General features: G+C 38.1%; 1 protein-coding gene across 1 annotated transcript in view; it reads right to left on the minus strand.

Moving 5' to 3' along the window:
- The window catches only part of atp8b2 (ATPase phospholipid transporting 8B2), a 46230-nt gene that overhangs the window by 13977 nt on the left and 5049 nt on the right, over positions 1-27204 (minus strand). Inside the window, exons 3-16 of the mRNA XM_079625572.1 lie at positions 9822-9880; positions 9620-9733; positions 9270-9368; positions 9053-9114; positions 8557-8629; positions 7787-7857; positions 7599-7678; positions 6631-6789; positions 6357-6445; positions 5985-6181; positions 4332-4540; positions 1270-1304; positions 1006-1174; positions 596-784 (exon numbers count right to left, since the gene is read on the minus strand). Of these exons, the coding sequence (XP_079481698.1) occupies positions 596-784; positions 1006-1174; positions 1270-1304; positions 4332-4540; positions 5985-6181; positions 6357-6445; positions 6631-6789; positions 7599-7678; positions 7787-7857; positions 8557-8629; positions 9053-9114; positions 9270-9368; positions 9620-9733; positions 9822-9880 (1605 nt within the window). The remainder of the gene's footprint in view (positions 1-595; positions 785-1005; positions 1175-1269; positions 1305-4331; positions 4541-5984; positions 6182-6356; positions 6446-6630; positions 6790-7598; positions 7679-7786; positions 7858-8556; positions 8630-9052; positions 9115-9269; positions 9369-9619; positions 9734-9821; positions 9881-27204) is intronic.

Below are 27204 nucleotides of genomic sequence, written 5' to 3' on the forward strand. Positions count from 1 at the left end.
CAATGCAAGCACCACTTACCCAAACGTATGGGCCATAATTCAGCATTATAAGAAAGTATATGGCACGCGCAACACTTTCTGTATTGAATTTAGCGCAAATGCTCCACTTATTTACGATGCTTGCCAGGGCAGTATTTATGCTGTATCTAGATTTCTCAGTCCCAAGGGAATTTACTGGCTCTTTCATTCTTGCACAGTACTAAACCATCTGGCATTACAGACTAAACAATGTCTAAAAACTGTACACTCTGGAGTTTGCCACAGTTAACTGCACAATAAAGTGTTTATGTAGATACTTAGTTATAGTTGGGGCTCAAAAGTTAGTTAAATCTGACAAAACTTTCCTTTTAAAATAATTGTATGTGGCAGCTCTTTCATTTGTGATATATTGAATACTGTGCTTTTTACAAACATACCCAGACAGCAACATAGTGCCGGCCCAGATCCGGGCCACATCTGGTACATGTACTGTAGATTAAACGCCTACCAGATGTGGGCCGGATCTGGGCCGACACTATGTAGCTGTCTGGGTTGTCAAATAATTTTGTTATGTAAAATGCAGGAATGAGTGTGTGTGTGTGTGTGTGTGTGTTACCTATAACAGACATTCTTTTGCGGATGTTATTGAAGTCCAGGATGGCGAGGAGTGTGTATGTGACCGATTTGCCGAGCTCTTGTGTGGTGACTGTGCCGGGTGTGCGAGAGCGGAACACAAAGCCAAAGTTACGTGCAGCTGTTACCAACGCCCCTTCATCTGGAGATTGAGCCTTATACACCAACTCTCCTTTAGGAAGTGAAAAACAGAGAGAATAAGCGAGGAGCACATCATGAAGGAGGACAGATAATGAGATATAATAATCATATTACAATCCAGAATGGCTCCATCCTAACAATATTAAAGCCAACAGCTTCCTCATTTAACCTTATTTAAACTCTTCCATTGGATGAAATAACTCTCTGAGTAAGGCAGATAATCGCCCCTTAAAGAATGTTCCAGATGCTTACCCTCGCTCTTCTCCTCGCTCATGACAGTGTGGCAGAGAGACAAGACCCGGAAGAATTCATGCACGGCTGGTTCTCCCACCATCACTGCCTCTAGCAGAGACTGGTCGTAGAAACAGAAGCCCTGGTCTGCTAAAGGGTTCCAAGCACTGAAGTCCAGGGGCTGGACCCTCTGAGAAAGACAGACTATGTTAGCTCTTTCTGTGCAGCAATATTTTAACAATGACAACAACTTCATTCCACTAAGTGAATCTGGATTGCACTGACCTTTTGCTGTGTACCCAGAATATCCATGACCTCACCTGTGAAACAAGAGACAGACTGAAATGAGATTTGTTACACAAATCTAATCCAATATAACATATCTGTGTTTGTGACTATTGTAAGGGATATGCGAGTTCTGGTTTGTTTTGTCAGGTGTAATCTAGCCTGTGTTTAGGGTGATTAAGGGTCTGTTTAATTCTATGCACCTGTACCTGATTTTCATTTGGTTAGTTTGCTCAGGTATATGAAGCCCTGTGTTGCTTCAGTTCTTTGTCTGATCTCGCTCATATTTTAGGTTGATTGTTTTTTCCCCCCTTATTATATTTTGTATTATTATTATTTATTATTAATTGTTTATTGTACATTTTTATATTTATTTATTTTAATCTTTATAAAAAAAAATCGTATTATTTTTATTAGTATATTTAATTAGTTTATAGCCAGTAAATTACAATATCATACAAATATAATTATTTGACAATATCATACAAATAAAATGTTTTTGTTTTTGTTTTTTTTGCAAATCTGCAACCCTGATACTTGCAACACTGCCAAACCATCCTAGTAGAGCTGCATGATTAATTGTTAAAAGATGGTGATTTCATTTCAGAATGACAACAATCCGTCTGTGTCTATTAAACCTTTAACAAAATCACAACGGAACATTCAAATCGGCTTTTGCGCTGCCGCTGACCCAGAGAGTCAGGTGTAAGTATAAAACAGCTTCACAAACAGTCTTTTCAAGCACAGTTGTTATTTATGCGTTACAAATATTTATATTATAACAGAAGTACTGGGATAAAAGTTTATAGTTCAGATATAAACACTCAAGTCTATGGAAGAGATCAAAATAGAGCAAATCACTTTTCTGAATAAAACTTGGCACTTCAAATAAGATTGAATCGATTATATCGTTACACCAGTAGATGGTGACAAGTGACTTCCAAAAATGTATTTGTCATTTAATCATTCATTCAAGAGATTCTTTAAAAATGTTAATTCATCCAGTAATGAAACAAGTGAAGTATTTATAAGTGAGTACCTGAATCATTCATTTAAACTGCTTTTTAAAAATAATTAATTCAGATTAATTAAACGTTATAAATTGACTGCAGCAATTCAAATTTTGTCAGAACCTCTAGTAAATTACATGTTATTTTGTTCAGAATCATGACATCTGACAGCACTACATCTTAGTATAGTTTTTATTTTACCTTATAATTTATTATGTATTGTTTAATTTTTAATTATTTATATTTTCATTTTCAATAACATTATTATTATTAATTTTGTTGTTGATTATTACTGTTGCTGTTGATTCATTCATTTATTGCAATTCTTTTACAAAACATTGGCAATTTTTATTTGTGACTTTTGTAATTTTATAGTGATCATTATGGAGCCCCTAAACTTGCCTAAAGGGACCTGGTGGTGGAAAAAATGTAGGATGGGAGAATTTTTTAGGGGGAAATCTTTTGCGTTCCCTCGCAAAACTGTTGAGTTCCCTCGAGAAACATTGCATTCCATCGCAAAACTTTCCCGGATATTCGTGAACTAAACGTTGTTAAAACAAAAACGACACCTATTTACAATCACAGTAACAATGAGCTACAACCCACTTTTCCTCAAAACGAGCTTTATAATATACATTTCTCTAAACAGCCGATTGAGAGAAAAGTCTGAATAAGGGGCCGTCTGCAAAGTGCAAATCCTAAAACCCTTCTGCACATTTTATATTATTAAACATATTCAATAGCTTTATCGTGACACACTTTACTGTCACCAAATTCAGTTCGAACATCACTGCTATCCTGCTGGTCATACTATAATACTTAGTTTGATAAAAATGCATTATTTTTATGATTAGGCCTATTTATTATGAAATAAAATCAACAACTTCACCCTTTAAAAAAAAAATCAATAACTTTACACTGTTATACAGTGTAATGCCATCAAATTATAATTATTATGTGAAATTACTTCCAAAACTAAGTGTTGTAGCCTATTTACATTAGAGCAGTGATGTGTGAACTAAATTTGGTGTGTTATAGTGAAGTTATTGAATATTTTTAATAATATAAAATGTGCAAAAGCAGTGTAGTATGACAAGTGGGATACCATTGATGTGTAAACTGAATTGGGTGGCACTACAGTTTGTAACATTTAAGTTAATGACTATTTTTGTAGTCACGTTTTTGGGTTATATTGCACTTTGCAGACGGTCCAATAGACTCTCAGCCGCTCATAGAGATCCATTTAGCCTATATTGTAAAGCTCGTTTCGATGGAAATTTGGTTGTAGCACTACGTTACTGTGATTGTAAATAAGTATAGGCTAATCTGTGTTTTAACAACGTTTAGCTCATGAGTTATTGATCCGAGAAGTTCGAATATGTGAATATATATATATATAAATCCACCTTGAGTTAAGTATGACCACATTTCTTTATTTGAGTCCAAGTTCAAACACTATGAAGCGCTCCATTAACGTATGGAGCTCTTAAACACTGCCAGCGGGACATTAAACAGGAAGTGTCAGTGCGAGCTCACAACAGTTCTTGTGTGGGAACGCAAATATCTTTGCGAGGGAACGCAAAAGACTTCCAAAAATGTTTTTCTCTCATCCCACATTTTTCCACTACTACGTCCCTTTAGGAGCTCCGTAGATTATAAACATTTAAATAATTATTAATGTATTTAATTTTTTTTTAAATGTTTATAATCACTTTTAAATTACAAAAGTCACACAAATCAAGTTTTTTGAAAAATTGCCAAAGTTTTGTAAAAGAATTGCAATGAATGACTGAACGAATGAATGTAGAGAGTAGAAAATAAGAGTTTTTGACCTCCAGATGATCCATTTTTTTGAAGGTTAACCTTCACTGACCACTTGTTTTATCTGTTCATGTGTTCATTTCATGTCCATTTATTTACTTATTTGTTAAGCACCTGTGTAAAAGCAAGGTATAAACCCCTTCAATATGATACAAGACTGATACTGTGATAATGACCAGCTGTTTGCACATTATAACTCTCATATAACTGTCAGTATTGCGTGTTCCTCACCATATGTGTGACCGTTTATGGAGCACTTTTTGAAGGTCATGATGTTCTGGGTGAGGGTTCCTGTCTTGTCACTGAAGATGTACTCCACCTGTCCCAGCTCTTCATTCAGTGTGGTGGTCCGGGCCTCTGCTGCTGTGTTACTACGACTGCAGAACATCCGCCGGTCCCAATTAATGAAGTAACTGTGACCCAGACGAATCACCTCCACACTAAGATATTCAGACAGATGAACAGAGAAATAGACGAAGGGTTATCATATCGCAATGCAAATGTGGCGTGATTTCCTGTAGAAACACTCAAAACGACTACAGACCTCCGACGCATGGCAAACTCACAACAAAACATAACAGACACAAAAATGTACACAGATTTACTATTTACAGACATAGGTTATTTAGTGTGCAGCTGAGACAGACAATAGCACAGCAGTCTGCCAGACCATTAAAAGCAAGATTTAATCATTCATTTATAGAGGCTTTTACAAATCTTTTTTTTAAAAATGCACAAACAGACTGTCATGCCATGGTGCTGCACAGTGCCACGCTGCAGTTCTTCCTGTATGAGTCTGCACCGGTCAGAGGTGGGTTACATTCACTGGACCACACAGCAGAGTTAGCGCTCATTCAGAGAGCTGGTTCAGAAGGGTTCGGATCAGGACTTTAGTGGTGTTATATGGACTATATTATACGGGAGGCTGTTGTTAAGTCAGAGAGAGAAAAAAGGGGGAGTCTATAGGGTCTGTCTCTTACCTGTAGGGAAAGCCTGAGGAAACATGACAACAACAAAAACAACAAAAATCTAAATAAAATAAGCAGAATGCATAAAGCATGTATTAAGCATAACATTAACTGAAGCTAATACAACAAAGTCTAGATAAATAGATTAAATAGGCTTTTTGTCCTGAATATGATACACGTTGGTGTCTCAAGACTTTTTAAAAAGCAAGAGCAATAGAGAAAGTATCATCTAACATAAAAATAACCTAGCATGAGTAGTCCTAAATCCCCTGTCACAGAGGTCTTGACCTTAGACAGCATCTAATGACTCAAATCATACAACTCAAGTGTTTTTTGTGTGTATTATTTATATACTAGTATAGTTTTTGTTATTAATGTTTTGAATTAGCTTTTGTTATATCTTTTCATTTTAGCTTATTTTTAAGTTAAAAAAAAAATAATGTTTCTTTATTTTAAATATTACTGTTTAGGTTTAACTTATTTTTATTTAAGTTTTAGTTTTTTTCTTCTTCAATTTTAATGCTTTAACTTAAACTTATTTCAGTTAATTGGCAAATTTTCTGTCTAATATTTATATATATCTTTAATAGTTTTAGTTATCGATAATATATACTACAAATAATTGTAGTAATAAATGTTATGTTTAACTACTTTGAATGACGAAAAAATGTAATGCTTAGCTCGGTTCATCACTGGAAAATTACTAAATCACACAAATGTTGACAAACCTCATATAAAATAAAAAGAGAATAAAACAGCTTAAATAAATAGCTTAAGCACCGCTTTCCACTGACCATTTGTTTAAAACATTTTTTTGTGTGTGTTTCAGGCCATTTCCATATTTCCATTTCCAGATTATTCACAACTTTCTCTCTTCATTACATCCTTCATCTCTCCACATCATGCTCTCTCTCACCTGACATAGAGAGAGATGGGCACGACTGTGTTGAGGATGATGACATAGGACCAGAAGGACAGGAAGGCTGAGAACAGGAAGTTGTCCACTGGAGGGTCCCAGGGTAGGAAACTTTGGAACAGAGCACCCACTTCTTTCTCCCAAACGGCATTTCCTATGGCCAAGATCACGCCCATACACACAAGGAACCCAAAAATCTGAGCAGGGGGAAATTATATACATGGAAACTGGATTAATTTTCAAATCTTGAGTGTGCCTATTTATTTACACTGAAACATTACTTTGCAGAGTATGTGCTGTCTACACATTTTGGTCCTCAAACCTTTACACAGAGGTTTGTAGGAGAGTGTGTGTTTGTAAACAGTTTCTCACCCAGAGCACCAGTGTATTCATCAATCTGTCTATACTGGTCCGCTTGAACTTAGTCCGTCCGCTGTTCTGCATCAGCTTGGTGTCAGGACCTGAGATGTAACATTATGACAGGTTAAAACGAAAACTAATCACACACACACACACACACACACACACACACACACACACACACACACACACACACACACACACACACACACACACACACACACGCACACGCACACGCACACGCACACGCACACGCACACACACACACACACACACACACACACACCTGCGAATATAACGAGGCCATAGCAGCTCTCTGTGTTGCGCAGTACGCAGCCTCGGAGCAGCATGTTCTGGTTGCTGAGGGGGTATTTACAGTCTTTCCAATACAGAGTCCCACAGAAACGATCGAGCTTGTTGTTGGGAGGCTCACACACCACTTCTCCTGCAGATACACACAGCGCGAGAAAGATAAGAAAAATTAGGTCACACATAAGGAAAATATTGAAATTATATGTAATATGTGTCATGACCAACTGTTCAGCATCCTGGACCTTGGTACTATTGTGAGCTTTGGAATTTTTTGTTGTTCTTTAAAAACAGGAAGCGTGGGTGGTCTGTGCTGACACAGGTTTGATGGCGAGAGTGTGTGTGTGTGTGTGTAGCAGAAAACTGTGCAGGGTGTTAAAGAGATGTTGCTGAGAAACTGTCCACCACATCACATCACACTTTGACTCAGTATATCTTTCCTCTCTCTCTTTCTCCAGTACACCAACTCGCAGTGAGGGAAAACAGTTGCGTAATTTTTGCATTTTTTGCACATGTATAAATTCATTTTATTTAATTATGCAATTTTTATTTTATTTTTCATGGTAAGCAATTCATCAAATGATGGTGCAGTGGTGCTATAGTAACGTTTGCCCAATCACTGCAGTCTGCTGCATCTGACACAATCGAGCTTGAGCCATTCAGCACAGATTTGGATGAGTTTGTGCTGTTACCTGATTTGCATAATTTCTTTAGTAAATCTGTGCTAATACAAAGGCAGTACATGCAAATTAACAGTATCAGTGAGTGCGGTTCATACTGGAATACCCCCTCTGATAATATGCAATTCCTTTTTTTACCTTTCTATTATTGTTCCATGCACTTCCGCAAATCTGAAACATACTGTACACATTTCCACTCATCTCCATTTCCACTCTCACTAACATTCACATCTAACTGGAGCGCATTCACTACCAAATGACATACCATCAAACTGGGCCAGGTTATTAGGATATCCTAGCTCTGAGGTAACAGACAGAGACTGGCGCACCTTCATGTTCGTCTCACTGTGGCAGATAAATTAAGACATTAACAAAACAAATTTTTTTTTGTATTGAGCTGCACTGGAAATATGAAATCAAAAGGACAAATTCAAGAAATAAACACAGTCTTACCCATCCAGTTCTGCAGTTTCAATGTAACAGAGGCCATGTGGTTCACTGCTGGACAACAGGAGCAGGTCAGCCTGTAACACATATGCCATATACAGCAGGGTTATCATAGTTAGCTAAAACTAAAACTATTAAAACATTTTTGTTCAATAAAAATAAAGTTAAAATGAAAGAAGTTATTCCATTTAGTAGCCAAGACAACATTTTTAATTTTCATTTTGTTGAATTTGAGACACTAAAATTACTAACTGGAAAGAAAATAAATAAAAACAAAAAATCTAATACAAATTAATTAACCTAAATACCGATATTTAAGAAAAAAAACTAACAATAATAATAATAACAAAAGCAAATAACAAAAAATACAAAAAATGTAACTCAAATTAAAATGTTGTAAAAGTATAAAAATAAAAGCCAATTCAAAATATCAATAAAAAAATACAATAGTATATAAATATGACTAAAATAACACTGGCATAGAGTGAGATCAAAACTGCAATTAGCATATTAAAAAGACGTCCAAGCTGCTGTTTATCCTCTGGAGACAGAGTTGCATAACCAGCAGCATAATCAGCGAATCAGACCTTGGCTACTGGATCAATATCACAGTGCAGTATTCAAGAGCAAATGCATCAGACATTGTACGTGTGCGTACATGACCCTGAATTACTAAAAGCAATGTCTGGGAAAGCTGAGCTAGTAAAGTGTCTTTTTATTTTAATAAACCATGTTTAATGAATTAATGTCATGAAGGACTATAGAGGAAAACTCACAGCCACAAACTGATTGTTTTCCAGTTTGATGATGTCACCCACTCTGACATTCAACCATTTCTCCTTCTGAAGACTGAGAAAGTGAAAAAAGTGATTTGTGATTGTTGGACAAATGATATATAATTGTTGTAATGTAATATAATTTCTACACACACACACACACACACACACACACACACACACACACACACACACACACACACACACACACACACACACACACACACACACACACACACACACACACACACAGACACACAGACACACACACACACACAGACACACAGACACACAGACACACACACACACACACACACACACACACACACACTGTATGTTTGTGAAAAAAAGTAATACAATATAAAAATACAAACTTTTGTATGTTGTGAACATTCACTACATTGTGCGCAACAGCTCAGACACATTTACATTTTCTTAGTAGATTTTCTTGTAAACACAATGTAAAAGGAAGTGTGTATATTAATATAAGACTCACATGCCACCGATGAGGACCTGAGACTGGCGGTTATTCACCTGTTTGTCACTCTTGTGACGAAACTGTGGGAGAAACAGATGTGTGTCAAATGTGTGTGTCTGACTGTATTTCGTGAGGTAGTTGTGGTGATTACGGTGATGTTATGAGTGTTACAATATTTCTGAGAGGGGGGGGGGGGGAGTTTGGAAGTTACAGTATGCGTGTGTGTGAGACTCACATAGTCATCGGTGGCATCTTTGACTGCAGTGATGCTAAGCACTAGCACTAAAGGCACAATGGTGGTGAACCAGGACAATGAGGAAATCTGTGGAATCAACTGAGACAAAAACATACACACAATTCATATTAAACATTTTGAACACACTTAGTAACGCACCATCAAGCAATAGTGATTAGTGAGAACATAAGTGTTAATGGGTGTCCATGTGCTGCTAATTGCAGGCTTTAGGTCTAGAAGAATATATTGTCATGATCACAGCCATAATGGACCTTTGAAAATGACCTCACTGGACAATGCACATAATCAGCATTCATAATAAACAATAAACATTTACTTGGAGTATATACCTGCAGTATGAGAAGAAACAGGAAGTAAGTATTGGCAACTTCCTGGAACTGCTCAAACAGGTTGACTGGTAGGAAGGTGATGATGTTGTACTTTGAGGTCATGATGCAGTTGTTCTGCGGACAGGAAAAGAGATGAAGGGGGTGGGATAGGCAGAAGATACAGGTTGAATGCGTGACTGTACAGGTTGAATGTGTGACTTACAGCATATTGGAACTTCTCATTGTACTCTCTATCATTGGCTCGGACTCTCCTTTCCTCCTCTGTGAAGAAAACAAAACATGAGATGTAAAAAAACAGGCTGAAATATCCAAAATAAAAAGGCTGATAAAAGATACATTTAAAGTGGGCATTATAAAAGTGTCCTTAATCTTTTTCCATTTAAAAATGTCTTGACATATTTGCTCAGTTTGAGCAAAATGATTTGCTTTAAGGCGCCGTTCCACGTACTGTATTGCACATGTTACACAAATCAATGTAGCCTACCTGGAATGTTGAGTAGTTAACAAAAAATTTAGTTTAAAGAACATTTCAGAAACCTCATACTAACCTTTTATAACATTATATTAACATTAAGGAAACTGGTCATATTTACTTTTCTTGCAATGTTACAAATCAACACTCCAAGAATGTTGATAAAAAAATAAGTTTAATTAAGGAACATTATTCTAACCTTAAAATAATGTTCCACTATCATTAAGGAACCTGAAAAATATCTCCCTATAATAATAAGTCGAAACAATGAATGTATGAGATTGTGTTTTCCATGGATAACAATCAACACATGCTAAATGCACTTTATATTTGCTGAGGAAAAAGTCAGTTCTTCAGTGTGAAAAGAAGCACATTTGTCAATACCACAGCCATACAAGTAACACACTCAAAGACATCATCAAGTGGCAGTGGCATAAAGTAACTTTCAGTTCCTCATGAGACAAACTATACGGTCAGAGGGTCGTGTCAATGCTTAACACCAACTTTCATCAAGTGTGACCGAGCTATGGTTGCTAAGTCAAGCGCAAAACAACAAAAAGAAGGAACCAATGGCTAATTGTAGTGTGACAGATTAATTTCTGCATGATGAGGTTGAAAACGGGACTAACTGTGACAGAATAGACTGCGGTTAGCATATAGTCATAAATGTTTTCACTTCTGTTGAAAGCGAGACTCACAGTTTCAGAGGCTCACATTAAGCTCTTTACACCTGTTTCCAGCCAGACTGACATATATGATACAAAAACACACAGTAGTGTGTAGTAAAACAACACAACAGTTTGTTTTTGAGAAAAGCTCCTTTTTTTGGTTCTCCCCTATTTTTATAGAAAATGTCTTTGCCGGATTCACTTCGCTATGCATCTGTTACATTCTGTGCTCACAGCTGCACAGTATTTTTGTGCTAGGTAACGGCCACTCCATGTGACAGACTGTCAATACGTGAGAGAGAGAGAGAGAGAGAGAGAGAGAGTGTGTGTACACAGTGTGAGTGTGTGTGTGTGTGTCATCACATCATATTATCCATGGGTGACTTGCTGCATCTTAGTGGAGGAGTCACGTCCCTTTGCTCTAGTGTGATGAAAAGATCACAGACCATCGTGAATTTGCAAAAAGTCTAAAAGTTTTTGCTGGCTAGAGCTGAAGATAGACCAAGGAAGTGTTGAGCATCATCCTCTCCATCAAATCTCTCCTCTCAAGACAAAACTCACCGAAACTCACTCTTATCTCTCATCTCTTCTTCACCCTCAACAAAACCTTTTACTGTGATAGTTTGCAAGTAGCTTGCAGATAAAGATATATTGAAGCATTTCATTGGTCTGCTTTCATTTTGTGCTGCTGTAATATAGATGAGAATCTTCTTTGGAAAAAAAAAAAAGACTGACCTCATTTACTCCCTGCTTGATAGTGAGAGAAAGAGGTCTGCTGAATGGCCGAGAGCTGAATCTGCACCATTTACTGTATGTTTGCATCAAAAGGTCAAACCCATAAACCCAATCATGCATGCAAATATAGCCAGCCTGTAGCCTGTTTCCTCCTGCACTAAGCCCCTTATACCTGCTCTGGTCCTATGCTCAGACACCAAGACTCTCAAGGTCTGTGGTTTCCTGTTTAAAACAGCTCTGGCCGATTTACATGCACTGCCCACATAGCCAACATACTGCAATATGCACACACACTAAAACAACCTTATCCTACCACAAAAAAAGTCTCTACACCGTCAGCAAAAGCTGTACATGAACTTTTCACGGGGGCAGACTGTAGACAGTACCCTTAAAAGTACTTATTTGTATTCAATATGTACTGTACCTATTTAACCTAACCATAACCTAGGGTTGTAATATGTGCCCTTAAAGGGTTAGTTCTCTCAAAAATTCAAATTCTGTCATTAATTACTCAGTCTGCATATAAGACTATGTTAATCTTCGGGACACAAATTAAGATCTTTTTAATGAAATCTGAGAGCTTTCTGTCCCTCCATTGTCAGCCAACACAACTATCACAACTATCACCCCAGAAAGGTATAAAGACATCATTCAAGTAATCCATGTGACTCCAGTGGTTTAACCTCAATTCTATGAAGCGACGCAAGTGCTTTTTTTGCGAAAATTTTTTTTTTTTGCCACTTGTGGCAGGTGACTGAAGATAAACAAACTAAAAGTCTGTGAAAATGAAACAAACTAAACATAACCGTGACATAGGCGCATATGGAGAGCCAATGGGACCAAGTGAGACCGATGGTTCCGGAGACCAAGGCGGAGCTGCAGCGACTAACGTCCGAGGTGAAGCCTGAGTGCCTGAGGCAGAGCAGGTGTGACAGCGGACCAAGGTGGAGCCATGGGGAAGACGAAGCCTGCTGAAGCCGTATAGGGGAGGAGAGACGGAACACAGCATGGCTGATGGCTCGTAAGTCTGTGGCGAAGGCAGGGTGACGAGATGACTGACCAAGGTGGAGCCAGATGGATGAGGGAGCCCAGTGGAGCCGTAAGGCCGATGGTCTCTGGTCAACAGGCCGACAGGCCGACAGGTCAACAGGCTGAGGTGGAGTGACGAGATCAGCGGCCGGACGCGGAGATGGGGATCCACTTATTTGGGCGAAGTTGGTGACCGTAAGACCCAAGGGTTATCCACACAGCCAAGCATCAGGGGAGAAGATGAGGGGCTTAAGGGAACCAGAAAAGACGGGTCTGAAGGACTGGCTGAATCTGGATGAGGAGAGAGGCTGGATGGGGTCAACACAATCTCATTACAGGGTGATGAAAAAGGGTTTATGCTGGGCAGGACCAGCGGCAATTAGAGCGCAGAAGATTCAGGGCTGCTGACCAGCAGTGATGATGACAACACAGGAGATACAGGGCAGGGCAGGGTGGGTAGGGGAGCACTACCTTTGTTTCCCAATCGATGTCCAGCTCCATCAATATTTCCATTGGTACGGATGTTGCTGATTCACACACCTGGTTAGAATCACTGTGGGGCTTCGGCTCCGGGGCGATAGTTGGTGCTGTCCTCATCTCAGGCTTGGGCTCATTCATCGCAGCAGGCAGAAGCTCCCCGTCTGTGGTGGGCTCTGCCGTCGTATCCGAATTTTGGGCTGATAGCTGGTTAGGCTCTGGGTTTGATGGCGCGGGTGATGGCCTGGACTGGGGGTTAACACTTTCCAGACACCGTAGGATGGCCTCCCTCCATGCCCCTTCCGTCATGTCTGGTAAGTTGATAGGTCAATGGAAGTTTGCCCCAATCCAATATAGAGATTTGAAGGTCCCGTCATCAAAGGCAGTCACGTTGTGCGAGTGTGCGGAACTGAATTGTAAAACTCTCTTTGCTGTCATTGACTCAGGTCTCACCATGAGACAAGCTGTATACTTCAACAAATAAACATATAAAATGGCTATTTCATGTTCATTATTCTAATAATATATAGCATTATGATGTCCCTCATAGATTAATTTAAAATGTGAGCTATGGTAGTATCATATACTAACATTAATAACTCTTAATATTCATTCAATTCACAACATCCTGCCTTTATTTTATATTGAAAGAAGAAAATCTGTATCTGTCCTCTCAGCTGTCCGTACACTATCTCCTTCCTTTCCCGTCGCTCTATACTCATCCCCTATCCTTTCGCTTTCTCCCCTCTTCCTCAAGGTCACATCTTTCTTTTCCCTTGCTCGTGGCTATCTGTTGTACTCTCTGCCTCTCTGTTATCAGTCCTAATGGAAAACCACACTGCTGTTGCCAGAGTCTGAGAGTGCATTGCCTATTGGCTGCCGATGACATAATGGCTCTGGCTGTCGGAGGGTCTTGTTCCATCCGGACAGCACCTCAGCAAACTGGGCCATTAAGCACTTTTAACACAGCGCCCTTACAAATACAGCCAAGGACAAGCAAAAGACGCAGTGAAATGCTGCTTGTGTGATGTTTCTCAAACAAAAAACAGTCATTGACAGAGAAGGAGCCGTCATTGCTGTGATTCAGCAGTACTGCCAAGGACATCCGTTACGCTAGCTCATAAATCTGTGCAAATTCAAACAGACCAGCAAGTTATGGATGTGCAATGTTGCAGAACATATGTCTTGTGCAAGCTAGTAGTGCATAGATGGACTATTCTGAAAGTCATGGAAAGCTTCATTGACACTGTGATTGACATGATGCTTATTTTTACCAGTATCTATTATTAGTTTATTTAAAAAAAGAAGCAAACATTAAATACATGTTGAATTCCCCTCTTCTATGATAAGCATATTTTTAATGCAGTTTTAATTTCCAAAAAATACTTACCGGTAATTAAAATTAAGTTTTATTTTTGGCATAGTTTATTCTTATTATTTTTCACAAAACTGTTTTACTGCATATACACTCACACTACCAGTAAAACGTTTTGGAATAATTCCTCTTTTTTTTTTGCCTGTTGTCTCCACTATTTCAAAGCATTCGTCTCATTTAACGCCTAAAAGAGACAAGCCACAGGCTCAAATTAGCCTCATAGTGAGTGAGCTAATTGCTACTGTACTCAAACCTCTTTGCACACACAGCAGAGGAATGATACATGAATCCTCAACAGAGGCAAAATACTCACTAATGCATTCATGTAAATGGTTGCACTTGCGTAAAGAGTTGTTTGTATTCTCTTTATTTACTACACATTATTCACTCTTTCTTAAAGTAGGAGGTCCTTCTGTTCTGTATGGTGAGGGAAAGTTTACTACGCTGCACACTCATTTCAAATATGCTGAGCCATCATGAGGCATTTGTTCATCTGATAAATCATGCACATGACCTTCACATGAACCTTCTCTTCATCTCAGTGTCTATGCATCACTTGCTTGATTTTGCCCTCTCTTCTCTTGCAGTCTGCTCCTATTTCCCAACTCCTTCTTTGCCATGTGCCTTCACATGCCCAGCTGGCTGACTCATCTATCCATCCCAAAAAACACCCTCCATCATGCACCAACCTATTCCTTCACTTTAGCAGCACTGACCAAATCTGTCCAACAAAACCACCAATATGACCGTCTATAAGTATGTTAGCAGACTCTCAGAGTAAAGGAATTACAGGGGTTCACATAAGGACAGGCTCAAAGGGTTAGGTCACCCAAAAATTACATTTCTGCTGTCATTAATTACTCACCCTCAAGTCGTTCCAAACCCGTAAGACCGTCGTTCATCTTCGGAAAGCAAAGATATTTTTGATGAAATCCAAAAGAGTAACTTTTGAGTTACAAGAGAGTAAAGATATCTACAGTATAAAATAGTCCATGTGACTACAGTGGTTTAACCTTAATGTTGTGAAGCAATGAGAATCCTTTTTGTGCACAAAAACAAAACAAAAATAACGACTTTATTCTACAATTTCTTCTCTCCTGTGTCAGTCTCTGACGTTGTTCATGCGATGCTGACGCAGGAGCCGGCCAATACTGACGTAGACGGCCTTCTGACGTAGAACCCGAAGCGCTGCACTGTGTTTACAACGTGAACAACATCAGAGATTGACAGGGAACAGAAGAAATTGTTAAATAAAGGCGTTATTTTGCTTTTGTGCACAATAAGTATCCTCGTCGCTTCATAACATTAAAGGACAATTCTGGTGAAAAATGAACCTAGGGGTAATTAACACATGGTAACCGAGTCGATCGTTCTCTGGGATGCATTTTCATGATAATCGAATGTAAAAGGGTTTTATCTAAAAAAAAACGGATTAGCCTATAACGCTAGTATATGGGGCATATAATAGGTAAAAGTAAATCGCTAGTTAATACCACTAACAAGGCTCAAAATAGCCTCACACTAACACAGTAGCATAATGAGGGTCCCTACATGAAAACCGAAGCATTGAGAACTTTGTAAGTGTACATACAGTTTAATAAAAAGATACTTTATAAAGACAGTACATTATGCATATACAGGCAGGAGTCATCTTGGAAAACAGTCTCGACTAGTCGAGCCACGAACGCCGTGCTATGTTAGATTTCACAATCTTCGAACTAGGTGTTCGTGGCTCGACTAGTCGAGACTGTTTTCCAAGATGGCTCCTGCCTGTATGCGCGTAATGTACTGTCTTTATAAAGTATCTTCTTATTAAACTGTATGTACACTTACAAAGTTCTCATGAAAACGCATCCCAGAGAACGATCGAATCGGTAACCATGTGTTAATTACCCCTAGGTTCATTTTTCACCAGAATTGTCCTTTAAGGTTAAACCACTGTAGTCACATAGACTATTTTAAGCAATGTCTTTACTACCTTTCTGGGCCTTGAAAGCAGGCACGGCGCCAGGATTCCAGTTTTGGATGGGCCAGACCAATTGTGGGTGGGCCTTAAATTAAAAACGTTATCCAATCACTGTTTAAACTAATAAAAATGACTGACTAATATACTGTTATATTATCTGGGGCGTATACATAGAGTTTTTAATAGCTTGATGCTCTTTAAATATTTTGTTGCATTGTAAAAAGTTTCGGTGCATAGTATGGACCTATCTGCGATCGCTCTCCATGGTTCAACTTCTGACTAAAGAAGAACGCTTTGGAATCTCCATTACGCATCATACCTGGGTTGCGTTTCCTGATAACGTTGTCTCTTAGCGCGCTACTAAGACTCTTAAGGTATAACTTAACTATACCATTTCTAGGCGTGTTCCCCGAACCATAGGAAGCTGCATAAGGTTTATGTGTGTGGTCGTGCGCTTGAATGCGGCTATATTACGTAAACGCTCATTATCCTGTATATAGCCTATTTAAGTTAAATTAAATTAATATAAAGGGGAGTTTTGTCCACAAATGGCTTAAATTAACAACTACTAGTCGACTAGAAAAAAACTTTAGTCGGAGGCAGCCCTTATTCAATTCCACATATTTTCAAACCAGGCAGCAGGCCATTCTGGGTTGAGCGAGCGACCCTGCGGAATGAGCGAGCGGAGCGGAATATTCAGAAATGCGCTCTCACATGCTCGGAACATGCATCGGAACAAACCCGGTCTGCTGAAACATTGTTTTAATTAGTTTTAAATTGTTTTTAAAACTAAACATTTAGACTTTTTTTGCACAAATTATGAGCTTATTGCCGATTTTTTTAAAAAATAATTCTTGACAAAATGAATATATAGGCTATTAAAAGTTGTTGGTTTTTTTTAAGAAAAGTTTTGGGTGGGCCTGTTGAAAAGTGGGTGGGGGTCAGAAAGCTCTCAGATTTCATCAAAAATATCTTTATTTGTGTTCCAAAGATGAATGAAGGTCTTAAGAGTTTAGAACGACATGAGGGTGAATAATTAATGACAGAAGAACTACCCCTTTAACACCCACTGACTGCAACAAAAAACATTTCACTCCAGATAAAAACAAATGCATTCAGTATGGCAAAAATAGGCAAAAGCATGTTCCTTGAGGGCTATTTTAGATGTGTGCGCGTGTAAACATATGAAGCACTTGGACAACTGCACATATAACAAACCAGAGAAGTTTGCACTCAAACACACAGGAGAAGACAAAGGATGTGTAATCGAAATATAAAAATAAATAAGGCATCAATAAACTGAATTTGTAGTATATCATAAAAACGTGAATTAAAGTGTGTACTTTGTACGTTTACAATGCCGGTAGCATATGTTAATGAACAATATACCCTGTCTCTTTCGCTGTGTTTCCTGCACCCAGATATCCCTGTTTATTTGTCAGGTAAAGTCTGTTGGATGATGAAAACGGCATCATTTTGCGTCATCTGGCAGACTTTCCACACTTCCAGGGCTTTTGTATGAAATTCAGCATTTTTGTCGAAATAACAGAGAATGCCACAACCCTTATTCTCTGCTTTCTCTAATCAATTGTTCACATTTCCAATGCATAGACAGCCAAGTTTTATTAAAAGCCAATCTTGCTAGTTGTGAATTCCCCCCTTAAGCCCTTTATATTCTCCAGAATGTTTCACGTTATAGTAAATATGCAATACATTCAGAGGTCACTTATACCGCCATATAAAATACAGCTACATCCATTTTGATGGCATAAATGATCTACAGTGATGACAAAAAGACACTTATCTCCCTTAAACCTTTACATTCTAACTCTAATGGGAAGTAATGATGATCATGGTAATGTGGATATTTGTGGAACTGGATATTTATTGGCCTTAAAGGTCAACTTAAGGTTAGTTCCTTTAAATAACTGAAAAAGGAAAACAATGTCTAATAACATTTGGATTATTTGAAAGTTGTATTTTGGATTATTTGAAAGTTGTACAACAAGTACAAATACGACAGCAAAGGTGATTTTCTGAGCCTCTTCTTATAATAATATAATAATTCGTAAAATTCTTCATTTGAAATGAAACTGCATCTTGTATACACCTGTTGTCCGTACGAGTCACTCTGGGCATCTTCAAATGTTGCTAAGTGTCTAGTAGTGACTGATAATCAGAACGCATTAAGATGAAATTAAAATGAACTTAAAAACAGCAATGTTTGTTCAGTTGTGGTCTCCTTCACAGAATCTGAGAGGTCCAGCTCAACTCTAAACCACAACAGCCAAATACATTTACATTTCCAGTTACTTCATTTCACTAACAAAAGTTTACAAAAACATTTCTAACAATAAGCCTACTACCTTTAGTGAAAAATATAAACTACATGTGTTGCAGCAACAAATCATGAGAGTGAAAATGTTGCTGGCTGTGTTAATCACATGAATAACATTTAAATGGGGCGAATAAAAACAAACAAACAGGCAGCATGTTGATAAGCAGTTTACACACTCATTTAACATACTGTGAAATAAACTGCTATGATGAGGCATGGGGAAAAAGCAGATGTGAAAGATTCAAGTCAGTCAAGGGCATAGAATTTAGTAGGGACGCGGACATGTCCCAATATTCAGCGATACTGAATTGTCCCTAGCAATCATTTTGATAAACATAATATATCATATATTTACAACCACTGTTGTTGTAATTTTGGAAGCATCTGAAATGGGTCATACCATTGACATTCCCAGAGAAGTCAAAGTAAATACGTAAGAAATCTGCGCTCTTTCAAAGGATGTGCATTTAGTGCATGGACAGGTAGTGTTTGAACATAGCCTATGTGCACAGTTAAGTTCAACCTCTTTACTTTAATGTTGTTAAACTAAATGTTTGAAGCAAACTGTTAGTTCAAATATCCACAAAATTAAAAAAACAACACAGTAAAGGTAAAGTTCAATCTCTGTTAAACTACCTCCTTGTCATAGTTACCTTTAACTTATAATAACATTACAGAATTGATTAATTGAAGTCAAGGCTAAAAACCTTAATGTAAATCCTTAAATAAAGTTTTTTTTCTGCTTTTATGTCCCCACCAATGTCCAAATCAAAACTACATCCTTGAAGTCAGTCAATTAAATATTGTGAGATACTGTGTATATCATGTGACCAATCTTGAGACATTAACTTTCAATGTAGACATTAGGTTATGCAATCATCTCAATAACACTCGATAACAACCCCTTTATAAAGGCTGACTGTTTACATTTAATATGAACGTAGATGCAGTAAATATACTGAGATATTTGTGAGTGTTGACAGGGATGGATGATCACAAGGTCATGGGACATATACGCACACAAACAAACACATGCTGGTGCTGGATATGGATACTGTAATTGGCTTGATTTTGTGAGACAATCATTAGGGTGAAATAATGAATGAATAAACACACTTATGGGAGAACACTATGTTTTTTTATTTATTTACATGACAGGGAAGTGTTGAAGGAGGATGAAACATTGACACAAAAAAATAAGAATAAAAATACATTTTAAATGATTGATTTATAGTTTAAATGACCTCTATTTCACTATGAATATAATGTTATATATTTAGAATAATAATAAATAAATAAAAAACAGCTAGACTTAATTCAGATCATATGTGACTGTGGTAAACAAATGACAACGCAAAGCAAAGGTACCTGCTCCGTTTCTTATTTTTGTCGTGTTGGTTAATCCCTCTTTCTTCCTTTTTAGAGGGAGAATGATTGGAAACCACTTCTCTGGGATGTCTTTCGGGATAGTCATGTTGTCCCACCGTTGTTTCATTTACATAGCTCTGCGCAGTGTGCGCACGCAGCGATAGGACTTCACACCAGCGGAGCGACAGAGAAACGCGCGCGCGGCAGCTGCAGACCGGCGCCGAATGACGAGTGGTGAGTGGAACACATCAAATTACAGACGCGGCGGGAAATTACAGCTCACTCCCTCTCCCTTTTGATTTGCCGCAGAGTCGTCGCCGTTGAGGTCATTCGATGTGAACCAGAATCGATTACACTTTCTCAAAACGAATAAGACTGCTATTGTAGCCAACGTGCAGTTCAATTTGAGTAACTTTCTGTTTTTCAGATATGCTTGGCTGGCATTTTTTTTTAATTAGCCTAAATGTTATAGTCTAATAAATTAAAATGGCTTTAAACTCCTAAATAAGCTAAGATTAATTGACAAACAACTAAAAACCTCTAAAATATCGATTTTTGACTGGGCTGACGACGACATAATAACACTCTCACCGGACTATGTCAAAACACTGGCGCCACTAGAGAACTACGACGTTGTTTTTATATGACATAATCAGAAAGCCATTCTATTGGCCAAGGATGTGGCCAATACCAACTGGCTGATGAGGTTGCCGGGGCAACTTACACTGCAGAGCTGTGAAAGATGTAAAACACACTGAGCCAGCGAGCATATTACTGGCTCCTCTGGCAATGAAATATCATAGTAATCAGATTCAGACCCAAAATGGCTCCAGATAAATAGGCAGTGGCATACCAGGGCAAAGAGGGGGTAAGAAGAGGTAGCACTGCGGAAGACATCTGGACCAGTCAGGTGTCTGTGCACGTGCTACGCCTGTATGCATCTCAGAGTGTGTGGAGAGAGGGGGAGTCTCGTGCCAAGGAAGGAACCCTCCCAACTCACGTGTACGACGTATTTAACTTTTGATGTTGCGCTGCACCACAGTAAAAACAAGATCCAAGCTTTGGAACAATATCACACTCATGCAGGGCTGTAGGCAGGGTTTTACCATCACAGAGGTCCCAAATTTGAGCTAGTTAGGGGGGTACAAACACATGCACCCCCGAGAAAAATGTGATTTCTCTGATCTACATATGTGTATTTTAAGAAGTTTGAAGGCCAAAAAATTGCATAACAATAGCTTTAAAACCACGTCAGTGGGCAGTCGATTATTTGTCAATACCTGCTCTCTGCTCATCTCCACCACTCTTTCTTTTTCTCTATCTTGCCCTGTCTCTTCCCCTCCTAAAGCTGAGCTTTGACTGATAGTCTTCTTATTTTCATCTGTGTCAGAGAAGGCAGTAAACATAGGATCAGCTGATGATATTTATGTTTTGTGAATAATTTTCTTAGATAAGTGAATTAACTGAAGGCTGCAGAAAAGTGAGGTATATAAGTTTATAAAATGTATTCACAATATGTACACATTCATTATTAATCTTATATGCCTAATATTATGAAATTGCTTTCTTAATGTTTCTTGCCCCCTCATATTGACAGTTGCTATACATTACATGAACTACTTAAATTACATAGGCCTATTTAAAAAAAGAAAAGAAAAAAAGCTAAATTAGACAAAAGTTTATTAGTTTGCCTGATTATTTTTGTCGGTTGTTTAACATTTCTATGCTAAAACAGCTGTCAAATATTAAATGTTTGGTTTACACGGTAAACCCTAACGCTCAAAATAATTAATTGGTTTGAACTTAAATTAAACTAATTAGTTCAGTCAAATGAACTTTTATGAGTATTTAGCACTTTCTTTCAAGGTCACAGAACTGATATATGTTAAGTAAACTGAACTGTTTCATTGTTCTGAGTTTTATTAAATTATTTATTTTAATTTAGACGAACTTAAGTTTAACTGAAACGGCTGGGATATCTATTTCCCAGCATGCTTTGCCGATGGCACTCGAAAGGGAGAGTTTTTTTGTGCAAGATTAATGTTAAGTGGTAGCCTGGGTTTCCCCATACTGCCTTTGCGCAGCGCGATTTTATTCACGCTGAAAGGCAGTCTGGATACCATGGACCAGATTTTTGCCTCATCTAGGGAACCAATCACAGAACGGGGAGGGAGCAGCAAGACGATGACGACATCTATGCGAAACAACTAAGCAGTTTGTTTATATCCATATATACCTTCGACCCTCATGTTTATCTTGCACAAACGGCAATAGTCGCTGAACGTCATTGATTACACAAAAATATCTTACCCATCGTCATCTTCCTTGTCTAATTTCTGTCGCTCTACATACGTCATCTGGTATAATGGAAACGATTGGCTATGAGCTACGTACAGGCGCATTTGATAGACATTCTTAGAACCCAATAAACGGCGCCGGGCATTCGTAAACCACGCCTCAAATACGAGAAAATGCACATGTGGTTCCCAGACCCAAGTCTCAACGAGAATTGGGTCTGGCGTTAGCCAGGCTAGTTAAGTGGGAGATTTAGTAGTGATTAATGTATTGTTTTGCTATAATTTAGAAGAATTTCGGTTAATGTTGGTTTTAGGATAGTTACCATCATGGTGACGAGTGGTGCATGAGCTTGACTTGAGAGCAAATAATACTTTTATATTGTTGCACTCACAGCCAATGCTTCTGTATAACATACTATTGCTAATATGTTAGCAAATTAGTATGTTAGCAGATTAGCTTGTTAAAGCTAACTAAGTTTATACTACCGGTAATACAAATATTCACATTGGGATTACATTAAAGTTTTAAGTTAATTGTATGAATTAGTGTACTGAAACATTTCAAGTTCATGAACGACTGTCATTGCGTTCATTGCGTCTGTCACGTGACAAATGAACGAAGGACTCGGAAGGTAAAGTAATTATTTATGTTCCCTGTAAATGATTTTTGACTGCATTATAATGATTTCTTAATTCAGAATATGATCAAGATTGAGTAGGTGGATGTGTTTGGGGAATTTGCCAGTTAAAAGTATAACATTTAAAGCCCCTTAAATGAACGAAATGACTCGAAAAAAGATTAGTTCATTTTGATGAATGAGATCGATCAAGAGAATCAGTAAAATTATCCGAACTTCCCATCACTAGCAGCTTCTGTGAACATATAACCAACCTACTTTTATTTGATTGGTCATCTCAAATATTTTGACATTGGTGAGCAGTGTTAGTCCACTGAAACAGCTCAGATGAGAAGATCTTGGTGCTGTGCAATATCTTTACAGCACTAAAATGGAGTTAATACTTTATTAGGCAATTATGTTACAATTTATTACATACAGCTCAGAAAAATACAGAGGTCCGGACCTCGGTGACCTCATAGCAGGCTACAGCCATGCACCCATGGCTAACCATTCACACAAAAAAACAAAACTATAAAAGTGTTTGTGCTAATATCCGAAATTGCCTCTTAAACTTACTACCTTAAAGGGGTCCTTGATTATGATTTCACTTTTTTAACTTTAATTAGTGTGTAATGTTGCTGTTTGAGCATAAACAACATTGGCAAAGTTAAGATGCTCAAAGTTTTGATGCAAAGGGAGATATTTTCTTTTACAGAAATCGCTTTTTAAGGACTACAACCAACGGCTGGTAGGGACTACAATGAGCTTTTTCCATGGTTGGTGACATCACAAACCTTAAAATGTACATAAACCAGGAATATGCAAAAAGGGGGGTGAGGCCATGTTGGGCTGCTTTTGAGAAGAGGAAGAGTTGTTGTTGCTGTTTTTTACTCTCTGGAAAAGGTTTGTCAAACTTTTTTTAACACTGTTCCTGAACTTTATAACCTCAAGTAAATTTGTCTGTGCAGCACATTTTACGGAGAACAGTTTCCAGAAGAGAGTACAATGCAGGCTATACGCACAAAAGCTTCTCCTGAAAGACGTCGTTCCCATTTTGTCGGGACAATCTGTTGTTTATGGATCACAACTTGTAAGTATGTCTTATTATTTGTAGTTGTGTTTTCTATTAAAGGATTAGTTCACTTTCAAAACATTTTTTGCTGATAATTTACTCACCCCGATGTCATCCAAGATATCCATGTCTTTCTTTCTTTAGTCGAAAAGAAATGAAGGTTTTTGAGGAAAACATTCCAGGATTTTTCTACACATAATGGACTTCAATGGTGACCATCTATCCAAATGTTCAAAGAAGTTTCAAATGTCCGTCTCAATGCAGCCTCAAAGTCTCGACACGATCCCAGTAGAGAAATAAGGGTCTTATCTAGCGAAACGATCGGTCATTTTCTAATTTATATACTTTTTAACCACAATTGTTCGTCTTGTGCTGGTCTGCGACGCATTACGTAATCACGTTGGAAAGGTCACGTTCACGCCATCTATCTAAGTTATTTGTCTGTGTACTCTAGTTAAAAAAAGTAGGGAAGGGCGAAAAACTCCATCTCATTTTCTCCTCCAACTTCAAAATCGTCGGACATCTTTGTTTTATTTATTTTTTTGAGACCTTTCCAACGTGATGGCGTAATACGTGGCACGTCGCAGACCAGCACAAGGCGAACAATTGTGGTTAAAAAGTATATAAATCTTTATTTTTTTTTAGAAAATGACCGATCGTTTTGCTAGATACTGTATGACCCTTATTTCTCGACTGGGATCGTGTTGACACTTTGAAGCGGACATTTGAAATTTCTTTGAACATTGGGATAGATGTTGCCATTGAAGTCCATTCTGTGTAGAAAAAGCCTGGAATGTTTTCCTCAAAAAAAAAAGTGAAATTAAAAAACTAAATTTCTTTTCGACTGAAGAAAGAAAGACATGGACATCTTGGATGACATCGGAGTGAGTAAGTAAATTATCAGCAAAATTTTTTTTGCAAATGAACTAATCCTTTAACAGTTCCAATTATAAGCTTTATGTAGTTGCTATGATGTAAACGATGGGCAAAACTTAGCCTCCGCTAGCCTGCTAACTAACATTACAGTATTGATGTAGTGTTTACTTTAGCTTTTGTAACTGTTGTAGACTGTTCATCGCCCCTTAGGAAAATTAAGGGGATATGTTATCCATGAAACATCCTGTGAAATCTGTGCTTGAAATCCGTTCAACAAATCCTCTTGTTCGTTAACATAGTCAGGGTCTGAATCGGGCTCAATATGGCCATCGTTAATATTTACATCTGAGTAGAGCTTGCGGTTAATGAAGGGGCTTGAAATTTCCTGAACACGCGCTAAGCGCTGCCAATCAAAACACACAGGGGCTTCATCGAAAATGACACATTCAACAAGACTGAGGAGAGAGGAGCTTTAATGTAAAATATGTGAAAAATAATGTGTTTTTTTTTAACAATCAAGCATGAAAACATATACACCTTTATAGGACCCCTTAGCTTACCACAGTTCTTAAAGGGATACTCTACCGTTTTTTCATATTAAACTATGTTATTCCCTTAACTAAGACGAGTTGATACATACCTCTCTCGTCTCAGTGCGTGCACTTAATCGCTCTGTCTTGCGGCGAAACTTTGTTAGCACTTAGCTTAGCCCAGTTCATGCAATAGGGGCCAAGCAGAGAAGCTACCAAACACCTCCACGTTTTCCCTATTTAAATACAGTTACTCGAGTAGTGTAACTCGACCTAGGACGGTGACACAAAACAAAACGTTGCGCTTTTCTAACGTGTAAAATGGATAACTATATTGTATGGCGGAATACCATAGCAAGTGCTTGGGAGCACTTCGACTTGGCGCAGTAATATCTTCACTCGTGAAAAATCCTCTCACCGGCCCCCGCTCACTCTCCCAGAAGATATTACTGCGCCAAGTCGAAGTGCTCCCAAGCACTTGCTATGGTATTCCGCCATACAATATAGTTATCCATTTTACACTCTTAGAAAAGCGCAACGTTTTGTTTTGTGTCACCGTCCTAGGTAGAGTTACACTACTCGAGTAACTGTATTTAAATAGGGAAAACGTGGAGATGTTTGGTAGCTTCTCTGCTTGGCCCCTATTGAATGAACTGGGCTAAGCTAAGTGCTAACAAAGTTTCATCGCAAGACAGAGCGATTAAGAGACGAGAACTCGTCTTAGTTAAGGGAATAACATAGTTTAATATGAAAAAACGGTAGAGTATCCCTTTAAAAGAACCATTATTTTTTTAGGGTAAAGAACATTTTAATAATCTAAATAAGCTTTTTCCACCATCCATGAGGAACATTTTTGTGCTATGAAAATGGTCCATTGATTTTAAAAGGTTCTTCATGGAACCATCAATGCTAATAAAGAACCTTTATTTTTAAGAGTGTAATTTATGAAGATATTTCATATCTTACTACTGAGAAATCAAAGAGGCTAACTTTTGTAAGCATCATTGCTCAAGCTGAGCAACCTATTGTTATGAGAAAACAACTATTTTATGATTTTGTATGAATTTCTATGATTTATACTGAAGTATGCGGGGAGGGAAAGTATAAGCATGAAGGTCCGCTCCTAATAGCCATTAGTGGGGCGTAAGCAGATTGTCCGAAAGTGTACAAATGAGGTTGTACGAATTAGCCAACAATTCACCGAAACGTTAAATAGTTACAAAGTGCCATGAGAGTGAAGACTGAGCTGATTTGAAGATTGACACCTTGAGCATGTGTGTACTTAAAGGGACAATGTGTAGTTTTTAAGTATTTTATTAACTAAAATCAATGTCTTTATTCATAAATATGTCCTCAATGGTGTACAATTACCTCAATGATCCGACTTATCCTCGTACGCGAAGAATTTCTTATCTTTATTTACATGGGACAGGCAACTCCACAGAGGCTTCCATGTCGTTCCTCCATCTTGAAAAATTATAATAGCAGAGTGGGACAAAAAGCACTAGGCCACCTCAACGCGTTTCCACAACGCGTTTTCGTCCAGAGGCAGTATAACGTGACTGACACCAGCTGAAGCGGACAGTGAGAGGCGTAATGTGTGTCACTGCCCCGGTAAATTTGAAAGGTTGCACTGCATCATACTTATGCCGAGCCACAGGAGAAATGCCAAAATTTTATTTAAAAGGAAACGTGTCCGGCAAATTCAAAAACCGAGGGTAGATAAGGGGATAGCTTTAACTTTACACAGTTGGAAAGAGCT

The sequence above is a fragment of the Phoxinus phoxinus genome (assembly GCF_949152265.1).
Source record: "Phoxinus phoxinus genome assembly, chromosome: 10".
In the NCBI taxonomy this organism is placed as follows: Eukaryota; Metazoa; Chordata; class Actinopteri; order Cypriniformes; family Leuciscidae; genus Phoxinus; species Phoxinus phoxinus.